Source organism: Pseudochaenichthys georgianus, chromosome 5 (genome assembly GCF_902827115.2).
Source record: "Pseudochaenichthys georgianus chromosome 5, fPseGeo1.2, whole genome shotgun sequence".
NCBI lineage: Eukaryota > Metazoa > Chordata > Actinopteri > Perciformes > Channichthyidae > Pseudochaenichthys > Pseudochaenichthys georgianus.
Genome location: NC_047507.1, coordinates 23,229,057 through 23,240,099, shown reverse-complemented (window position 1 = coordinate 23,240,099; position 11,043 = coordinate 23,229,057). Strand labels below are relative to the sequence as shown.

At 42.4% G+C, this 11,043-nt stretch overlaps 1 protein-coding gene across 1 annotated transcript; it reads right to left on the bottom strand.

Annotated features, from left to right (window-relative positions):
* Window positions 1-912: 912 nt before the first annotated feature.
* On the bottom strand, window positions 913-9,495 carry cyp27b1 (cytochrome P450, family 27, subfamily B, polypeptide 1). The gene is made up of 9 exons (XM_034082184.1): window positions 9,076-9,495; window positions 7,799-7,989; window positions 7,226-7,416; window positions 6,123-6,323; window positions 4,108-4,271; window positions 3,848-4,014; window positions 3,671-3,752; window positions 2,457-2,654; window positions 913-2,024 (listed from the first exon to the last, which is right to left on the bottom strand). The coding sequence occupies exons 1-9, from the start codon at window positions 9,286-9,288 to the stop codon at window positions 1,911-1,913; spliced, it is 1,521 nt and encodes a 506-aa protein (XP_033938075.1). The 5' UTR covers window positions 9,289-9,495; the 3' UTR covers window positions 913-1,910.
* Window positions 9,496-11,043: the final 1,548 nt, after the last annotated feature.

The window sequence follows — 11,043 nt, the reverse complement described above, 5'->3', positions numbered from 1 at the left end:
AGGATCATAGAAAAATGGTAGCAAGACAGGAAATGTTTTAATGTAGGCTTTAGTTTAGGGTTATACTTTTTTCCTTTTCCCACCAGGAATCCCAAACTTTTCCCGTATAGTTTTATATTTTTGTCTGATGCCCCATCAGGTTTACCCAGAGTAGAATTACAAAATCAGCATTTCTCTCTGAACTCTAGTGTTGTTACTCCTGAACCTACGCCCCACAGTTGTATTTAAACATCTACTAAGTGTAGAATACATATTTAAACAGATAAAGATTGTAGATTCCAGAGCTGACATTATTTTTACTTTGAGGTGGATCTTTATTTTTAGATCAGAGGAAAGTCTTAGGCTAGAAAACGTGGCTAAACGTGCCCTTTCACCTAATTGGTTGGTTTCACTCAATTCCTAGTTTGGTTTAGGATCATGATTTTATAATTTAATCCCACAGACACTCAACAATTAGATCTCTCCTAAGGCATTTTTAGTTATTCTTACTTTGGGAAAAACTATAAAATTCCACAACATTCTGCGTTTCTGAACCATCTCTCTAATTCACACACAGACTAGGCAACTTTTCATTTTTCACTTTCATTCACCGAGGCTCCGCTGTAACAGTTTGCAGCCCCCCGGGGGAGGCCTGCCTTAACCTTTGAAAACCTCTTTTAAGTTGAACATCATTGTTTTTCACTCCATTGACAGTGGAGCTATATAGTCCAAATGTTTGACCCCCAGCTGCTGCACCACAGAGGAACTTTGATACTCTGAGACAAACTGAGAGAGATAAAAGCAAATGCTGAACCAAGGGAGGGATTTTGAAAATAAGTGTGCATTACATTAACACAAAAGAAAAATGTATTATTGACCTAAAATGGACCCCCCAACAAATCAACAAACAAGCAAAGTCCAACCTGACATTTTTTAATGATATTTACAGTACCAGTTCTAAAATGTGTTAAATTAGAATAAATACAGAGTTCAGTTACTGAAACGTATTACATTTACAAAATGGTGGCGTAACACTCAAACTAGTAGGTTTATAAACAATGTAAGACAGATAAAGTAGCATTGTGCTGCACTCTTAAATTGTTGCATATGTTAAAGACAGTATAGACAATACCTGAGTGCAAAGAGGCCTCTTTTAGGGATTTTAAACAGCATAATATATTTCTACACAGGAATCATTTCAATAGCTGCCGTTTTTATAAAAACATTTTTTTAAAGGAACCCGTCACTAAAAGTTAACCATAATCACCTTATGAAGAACACTTTGATTAATACATCCTGTCAACTCAACATTCCTACAACAGCTGAAGAAACAGAGTGTTCATGTGTCTGTGTCTCTAGAAATACAACATACTGTGTCTCAGACTTACTTACAGAAACGCTCTTTGTATTAAATATTTGCACGACCAGGGCACATACGTTAAGAGTGCAGAACGTCAGAGGTAAACTCAGATTTATGAAGGGGTTACATTAAAATCAGTGTCAAATACAGAAATGGTGCAAATTCAATGGCCTGGCTCACTTAAGGATAAAGTTTGCATTTTGGGTTTTGAAACATACTGAAGGTGATCACTGGTTGACTCTTGGCCTAGGTGCAAATAAGAGCTTGATGGTGATTTACTTCTAAAAAAACATCAGCCCACAGTATTACATTTGGAGTTATACCAGAGGAAATCCTCAGTGATGAGCTGTCACTGCTCATCATTCGTTCATCTGCCCTCCTTTACCAGCAGCCTCGACACACTAGGTAACAGATATGGAGGGCTTTGGCCTTTTCAGTGACAAAGGTCGAAGGTCCGCCCTTACTGCGTGCAACAGTCTCACGTTTCCTGCGATAACTCCACCCGCTATCACTCTCTACGGCGAGAGAGTAACATTCTCGTTCGTGCAACAGACCAGTTCAGGAGAGTGGGTCATCGTTCAATAAACTGGAGGCTAATGACACTTTCAGGAACCAGAAGCGTTCTGGTCTTGGCTTTCACGGAAATCCCTTCTGGGTCGGGCTTCACATCAAACTCTAAGAGGATCTAGTGTGAACAGAGAAAACAAATTAAACAGAAGGAAAAAAATCAAGTGCTCATCATGTGCAAAGTGTTGGGTCGTGACTCTTAACTAAAATCCCTAGATTAAGTAATCAAATTCATTCATTAGGAACTGGATTTGCATTCATCTCAAATCACTTTCTTTGAGTTCCCTATACATTCTAAGAAAAATGCAGCAATAGGATTTGAGGATTAATTGATTCATTAATCTGTGTACATGCTGCATTTAAGAGAAAGTATTACAGTGTTGGGGACAAATATATGTAAATGTTATATAAATGTTTTTTCTTTACATGTTTGGAATGGATTAAATGGATTTGCATTTACACACTTTTACATCACAGTAATTCACTCTCTCTGGTCGTCGTCATCATAAACTACCTATCAAAGACTCAAAAACAAAAGGTGACAACTCACCCTCGAAAGAGCGAGGTAGAGCTCCAGTTCGGCGATGCGACGCCCTATGCAACTGCGCTTTCCCACCCCAAAGGGTATGGAGGCATACGGGTGGAACGTCTGGTCCTTCTTCAACCAGCGATGGGGCTGAAATGTATCTGGATTCGGAAACACGGCTGGATCTCGTGATGTCGCGAAGTGGCAAAGGGTAATCAGAGTCTGGAAGAAAACATTGTACTGTCAGAGATTTACAACATTCACACTGTTTTTAAGAGATAGAATATTTTTTTAATAAGGTTCACCCTTAAGCCAAACTCTGTGAAGTAAAACATTATTAGCTAGCTATCTTTTTGATATTTACAACTTAACTTGTATAAAAGGTATTACCAAGTTGAAATGGACTTGGAAGTAATCAGTTGCCTCGAAAACTATAAAGGAAACATTGCAATAAATTAAAAACCAAAACCTTTACATTTAGCACAGTAAAAATGGCTCCCTTACAGTGTGAATAATAATAATAATAGCTTGGATTTATATAGCGCCTTTCATGAGACCCAAGGTCGCTTTACAAGGAAGAACAAACATAACAAAAAGGCAGTCAGACAACCAGTCAGACAGACAAAACAACAAATAGATTAGGGGCCAAAGGCCTTAGTGAACAGATGGGTCTTGAGGGCCCTTTTGAAGGCGTCAAGCGTGGGGATGTTGCGGATCTCCGCAGGGAGGGCGTTCCAGAGGGTGGGGGCTGCCACACTGAAGGCTCTGTCCCCGAAGGTTCGCCGTTTGGTGCGGGGGGTGGTAAGCAGGCCAGAGTCTGAAGACCGCAGGTTCCGGGGAGGGTGAAGGATGTCCGATAGGTACTGGGGGGCATGGGCATGGAGGGACTTGTAGGTAAGGAGGAGGATTTTGAATGATGTGTGGGACTTGACCGGCAACCAGTGGAGGTGGATGAGGGTGGGAGTGATGTGCTGCCACGGCTTTGTATTTGTGAGTACCCTAGCAGCACAGTTTTGGACATACTGGAGCCTGTCCAGGGTTTTGTTGGGAACCCCAAACAGGACACCATTGCAGTAGTCCAAGCGGGAGGTGACAAACGCATGGACTAGGGTTTCGGCAACCGACTCCGAGAGTGACGGTCGGAGTCTGAACACCTGACATTAGACAGATTTCCATCCAGACAGTTAACATAGAGTTTCAAGGGTATTATAGTGTCTTTATTCCCTCAACTCACTCACATTTTTAGGGATGAGGTAGCCTCCAACCTCGATGTCTCTCTCTGTAGTGACTCTTGCATTGGCAGGAATGACCGGGTACAACCTGGAAAACAAAGTTCAATAATGTAAGCAAAATGAAAGTTGAGGGTCGAAAACAAGATGTTTTCAGGAAATTAAGTGAAATCTTTTGAGTTCTACCTAAGCACTTCTTTGACGGTGGCCTTCAGGAGAGGCATGCGGGCCACGTCTGCTGCCTCCGGTATGCTTCGTCCCTGCAGCACGCTCAACACCTCGTCCCGGAGCATTGCCTGCACCTCAGGGTGACGGGACAGCTCGTACAGCGACCAGGACATGGTGCTGGAGATCTGAAAGAACGTGCAGGGTGTACAAAGGTTCATAATTCAGGAAGATATGACGGCAGAGTACAGCGGACAGACAGAGAGAGTGATTGTTCTTACTGTGTCGACTCCTGCAAGAAGCAGCTCTGTGACGTTGCTGTAGACAGTCTTCATCGGCATCCCGGCCCGCGACAGGAAGTAGGTCAGATAGCGGCCCTCCACCTCCTCTCCACGGGCAACCTTTTCTGCTTCAGCTGTCATACGCTGGTCAATGTGGCCTTTAGCTAGAGACAGAGAATAAATGATTTCTGGTGAGATCTTCAGAGTGATATCATTATTACCAAATAAGTATCAAAAACCAGTATGGCCTTTCTGAAGATCTTAGTTGTGTTCATATTCTTACATTTCTGATAGTATTTTGAGTATTTTTCCTTTAGGTTTACTCTTCACATTTCATATTTGTCAATGCACATGAATGTTGTAAACGCGAAATGTATAATCATTGGCTCATTATAAATATTTAAAACATAAACTCGACTCGATATTCTTAAAATTCCTTCAACCACATCATGACAGATGTTCAAGACTTCCTATCGCAGATGATCTTGTAGTGCGTGAGGGTTAAGGATTTTAATCTCCTGCTTCCTGATCCAGTTTGCACCACAGTGATCATTTAAACATGTTCGATTCAGATCTGGATGAGTCATAACGTACTCTCAGAGTGAGTGGGTGGAATAATCTAATGCTGAGGGGAACCAGATTTAGCCGTAAAGAAATTAGGCCGGACAGACGGAAAGTAATCAAAGAGGGTGTTTTGGTGTAATTGTCTAGGGGAAGTGCTAGCATTTGTCTCATGAATGTCCCTGATAATACATGGTGTTCCTCAGGGGTCAGTATTGGGTCCACTCCTGTTTATTGTCTACCTGCTCCCCCTTGGCACTATCCTCCGTCATCATGATGTCCATTTCCACTGTTACGCCGACGATACCCAGGTCTACATTTCCAGCAAACCCAACACTGCCCTCCCCCCAACCTCTCTCACCAACTGCCTCCAGGACATCAGGAGCTGGATGAGCAGGAACCTCCTAAAACTCAACGGCAGCAAAACCGAAGCCCTGCTGGTTGGCACCAAAACCACCCTCTCCAAAACCTCATCCTCCCCTGCCTCCAACCTCATCATTGATGGCCACTCCATCCCCTTCTCTGGCCAAGTTAAGAGCCTTGGTGTCATCCTGGACAGCTCCCTCTCATTTGCACCTCACATAAATAACATCACCCGGACTGCCTTCTTCCACATACGCAACATCTCCAGACTCCGCCCATCCCTTTCTCAATCGAACACTGAAGTCCTGGTCAATGCTTTTGTCACGTCCCGCATCGACTACTGTAACGCCATCCTCTCAGGCATACCCACCAAGCTCATCAATAAACTACAAATCATACAGAACTCTGCAACCCGGATCATCACCGGCACCAAGGCCTCCGAACACATCACCCCCATCCTCATCCAACTCCACTGGCTCCCTGTTCAATCCCGTATCAACTTCAAAAACCTACTGCTCACTTACAAAGCCCTACATAACCTGGCCCCCCCCTATCTGGCTGACCTTCTTCAGGAGTACACCCCCTCTCGCTCCCTCCGCTCCTCCTCTGCTGGTCTGCTGACCGTCCCCACCCCACGCCTCGTCACCATGGGTGCTCGGGCTTTTAGCTGCACTGCTCCCAGACTCTGGAACTCCCTCCCCCCGCACATCCGACAGTCAGACACAATCACCTTATTCAAATCCCAATTAAAAACCCACCTGTTCAAATCTGCTTACTCACTGTAGTGTAGCTTTTATTTTATTTATTTTTTATTTAGTTATTTTTATTTTTTTTAAATGTACGGTGTCCTTGGGTGTCATGAAAGGCGCCTAAAAATAAAATGTATTATTATTATTATTACATCTTTAAAAAAATGTATTTTCTGTTTATGTTCATTTTTAACATTTCTTCCAAATGTTCTCTCTTTAAATACAGTGTTATACATACATCCATCCATCCATCACTATCAGAGTACATTTCCAAGTAGGCTGACATTTTTCTATTCTTTCTTATGTCACCACTAAACTCAATAATTAGTAGAAATGACCTACCAAAGTCGAACATGTAGTCCCAGCTCTGACAGAAGGTGTTCCAGGGTTTAGGAAACAGCCGGTGCAGCCATTTCGGCATGAACATGGTGGGGAGCGTTGTTACAAACATGGTGTTGATCGATTTGATGAAACGCTCCGTCTCTTCAGGGACAACCTCATCCAGGCAACCAATTCTTGATTCAAACAAAACCGAGGAAATGCCTGTCAAATAAAAAGAAGGTAAATGAGGAGGTGAGAAACACGCGGCACGAGGGCTGATAGAAATGTTAACAGATGATGAAACTATACTGTATCTACTATTTGGCCCTTTTTTTTAAGGTAAAATTGTTTTTTCAACAGCAGTTGGCCGAGCTTCCACTCAACACTACAATGAATTTGATGTGTCCATACAGTCACTGGATTGATCTGTTTAGTCTGGGAGAAATATGGGAGAGCAAAAGGAATAAATGTATCTTTTCTTCATGGAAGAATGAAGGCTGAGGAGCCACGAGGCAGGGAATGAGCAATGGCTTTAACAGGATCTATATGAGCTGGTAATAAGAAAAGTACATTTACTAATGTGCTGTACAATACTGAGGAGCTTCTATGTTACTTGAGTATTTCCATTTTATTAAATATGTTTATTCAACAAAATGTCAGTGGAAAATATATATATCTTTTTACGGGACTAATTATCTGATAGCTGTAGGTATTACCTGTACTAACTTAGTTTGGATATTATACACAAACACATGATGAGTTTACAAAAGAAGATGCAGCATTATCGGTTAAGCTATTTAACTTCTAAATTATAACTAGTTTAAATAAGCTCTGTCTCCAATGTGTGATAACTTTGAATGCGGTTGTCTTAGTTGTAAGGTTACTATTTTGCCGAATTGCTATTTATACGTAAATGATAATGATATGTATAATTGTTTCACTATTGCAAAGGTGAAGTGAAGGTTACTCGTTATTGATCCATGATTTGTTTTTAATGTCCTTGTCACTATCAGAAAACCTATCTTCCTGTATCTGAATGGCCCTAATTACCAATGTTTACACGGTGTAGTACACCCTGTAGTGACGCATTACGTTTCCACGCCTCAGACCACATTAAATCTTACCCTCGAGGCCGAATCGATAGAACTCGCTTGAGATGTCAACGACAAGGCCCTCAGAGCTTCTGCTCAGGCGAAGTTTGGCAATGAGGTCGCTGACCACGCCGTTCAGGGTTTCATCGTAGGCTTCCACAGCTTTGGGTCGCAGCATGTGCTTACCAAGGAGACTTCTCACCGACTGCCACTCCTCCCCCTCACTGGGAACAAACAGAAAGAGAAATGAAGAAACACTTGTGTTAGTTGAGTATCTCTGCATGTTTGTGAGTATTTAACTGGTGCATTGAAAAAAAAGTACACTGAATGTGTCATTTCTTATTATTATATTGTTCAGTTCTGTTAATCTGTCCCCACTCTTGAGAGGGTATTCCCTTAATAACTAGGGTTAAATATAGAATGATGAATGAATGAGTTGTGAACAGTCTTATCTTTAAGTTGTGTCTTTGTTATCAGTTAATATATTACATCATTTCGTAATGCCATAGTTCTTACTACGAATTACAAATCATTCAAGTTTGCATTTATCTTGTGATTTGGGGATTTACAATAAGAGAGTAAGGGCTGTCTCAGAGTGCTACTCACGAAGTCAGGAGTCCGTAGTGATGTCCCCTGAGCTTCCTGTAGTCCTTCCAGGAGGAGAGGTCAGAGCGCATGGGGTGCTGGCCCTCCTGCCTCAGAACCTGCTCAATGAGCGCTGGATCAGCAACATGAACGGTCAGAATGGGGCCAAAGCTCGCCTTCCACATGGGCCCATATCGCTGCAAGCCCTCCAGCTACAACATGAGGGAGAGGGGGATGACCTTGTGAAAACGCTGCAAGCTATGAACTGATTGGCAGCATCTTTGATGATACCCGGCGGAGAACTAAAGATGTGTGCAGGCTTCTTTTATTCACTCATAATTAGATCATTCATGAGCTGCAACAATGAGCTGACTATGATTAATCGATCAAGGAAAAAAGTAGCACCAATTGTTTGAATCATTGAAGTAAATGTTCATGCAATGATTCCAGAAAGTGCTGTTTTTAGTGTCTCAAGTGTATAAATGTTCTGCTTTTAACTGGGTTCTTCCTTATTAACCTGATTATCTTTGTGTTTTGTACTGACAAAACAAGACATTTGAATTCATCACCTTGGATTTTGTGAAACTAGAAGGGGCATTTCACAATTTTCACATTTGAGAGACCAAATGATTAATGAGTAATGAAACTAATTGTTAGTTAGTTAGGACAAAAGAATATTGGCCTGGCTGTGTCTATTACAGGCCAATATTCTCCTGTCCTTGGCTTGTTTGTTACTAAAGGTTGAAATAACTTACAAAATGTGTAAAAGACAGTTACACTGCAAAACAAATATATTAATATTTAAGCCCGAGTGTTTTGCCTATAGGTTATCAAGGATGCATTCATTATGGCCTCTTAATATATTAAATAAATACATATTTTTAGAATTCAGTCCAGTGACTAAGACACAGCCCATACTAAATGTATTCATATTCAAAATAATCCTACCAGCGTTAACAGCAAACCTGTTAGATATGACAAAAATATATTGTCTGCTTTAAAAACGATACACTCATATGGGGGTTGTGCCTGGGGGACCCCATTTATAAGCACCCATTCTGTCTATATTATTTGACACCCTATCAGTGGGGGTAGGGGCAACCTGACAGTCAGTTTGAAGGAGATGCAGCAGACACTGATTTCCTCGTTGTCCCCGTCTATTTTCGATCTACACAATATGCAAATTAGGTTTAACCTTCCTAAAATAACAATAGACAGATTACACAACTAACGAAGAAGGGTGCATCTTGGTGCGATCAGCTTTAAAGAGGCAGGTGTTGCAAATGTTCATATATTACCTGCAGATGGTGCAGCCGGGACAGCCCCCGTTTGGCGAACAAGTCCCATGCGAAACTGGCCACGGAGGGTCCGGGCATGTCCTGCAGGGTCTTGGCTGCATGGTGCTTGGCGGATGCGCCCTCAGACCACCTCTCCATCCACTTGATCAGGGGGATGGCACTGCGACCGGATACTCTCAAAGCTTGTTGCAGCATCCTTCTTACTATGATCATGAATCGGTGGCTGGACGCAGCACTCGGAGCTCATTGCGGCAGTATTTATAAGGCGCTAACTCCTCGAACCCGCGGAAATCTTGGCCAATCACCTGTGTGAATTCAGCGCAAGCCCCGCCCCCGTCTGGATGAGACTGTGAAGACCTGAGCTTGAGGGGAGGTGTGTCCAATCAGAGGGCTCGAGCTCAGACCATCCCAGAGACAGCACACGTGGAGGTCCTGGATAAATAATACATGACTTCTCTGATACTCTTGAGGCTTATCTCCCCCTGCAGCACTTTGCTCTCTGATAGTCCAGCAGACATGTTTCGAGTGAACATGTGGAAATTAGGTATTGTGTGCTTAATAGACCGCTCGACCCTAAAGGCCAATGTTATTATAGATCCCATTGATTTAGGCGGGACAAAACCTCAAGCAGAATTAGATAAATCAATCAAAAAAGGGGGTTGGATTACGATTTTGAGGTTTAATATTAGCTAAATACGAAATGGCCTGTTGACCTGACAGTTCACAGACAGTTCACCTGACAGTTGACAGTTCAATCTTATCTTGAAGAAAAAGGCGTATCAGGGACAGACTGTCTTTTTAAGACTTGGCATGGCTTTTTTTAGCCAGCTATGACCAGAGTTGGGTGTAACGCGTTACTGTAATAATATTACTTTTGTCGGTAACGGAGTAGTGTAACGCGCTACTTTTATAATTCAGTAATCACACTACAGTTACTAACATTTCCCCGACACGCGTTACTTCGTTACTTACTAAAATCAGTCATAATCAAACCTCAACAAACACCTGCAAAGAACACATGCTAAGGTGAAGCTAACGCACAGCTATTTGTTGTTTGTTTATATCACGGAGTCCGTTCTTCTTCTTCTCTGTTTTCCGGTTGTTGCCTGTTTTGAATGACGAATACACACTACCGCCGCTTGCTGGTAAGGAGAGTTATTGCCACTCACGCATGCGCAGTTCGTACGTGCTCGGCTGAAGTCTTTGCTATGTCTGGTTCCAGTGCAACACATGGCCAACACGCAGGAGAACACGCCGACGCAACAGCGTGAGCAGAGATAGACTGCGCAAAATATACAGATAGCAGGAGACAGAGGACAGCCACGGTCAGATAGCAGGAGACAGAGGACAGCCACGGTCAGATAGGGAAACATTCAAGAGCTATCTGGATCAGTCTTATGCGACAATGGAAACTGAACTAAAGAGAACATTTGAAACTTTAGCAGTCTGCATGATCTGCCTGCAGGGAGGGCCCGGGCCGGCCCTGCGAGTAAAGTAACGAGTAAAGTAACGAGTTACTTTATGTAGAGAGTAACGAAGTAGTGTAATATATATATATATTTTTTTAAAGTAATATGTAATATGTAATATATTACTTTTTTTTAGTAACGACCCCATCTCTGGCTATGACACATGTTTTAGCTGACTTGGTGGGTTTCCTACATAGACTGTATGGACGTAGGGTCCGTGACGTCACCCATAGGATTCTGCAGAGTTGCCGAGAAGCCCTTAGTAGGCGGACCGAGCTGGAAGTTCCTAGTGAGGGATCAATTCTTGACCTGATTTAAATTTGATCTGGAATCTGTCCAAGGCACCATGTGTGCGAACTGTGAAGTAACATCCCAGGGACTGTACTCAGAATCTGCTTTGATATTTGCTCCTGTATGTTGTATGCTCTAACTGGAATATTAGATCATCCAGTTTCACAGAAACATTGACGTTTGATTGCCAATCCCAGCTTGATGAGAG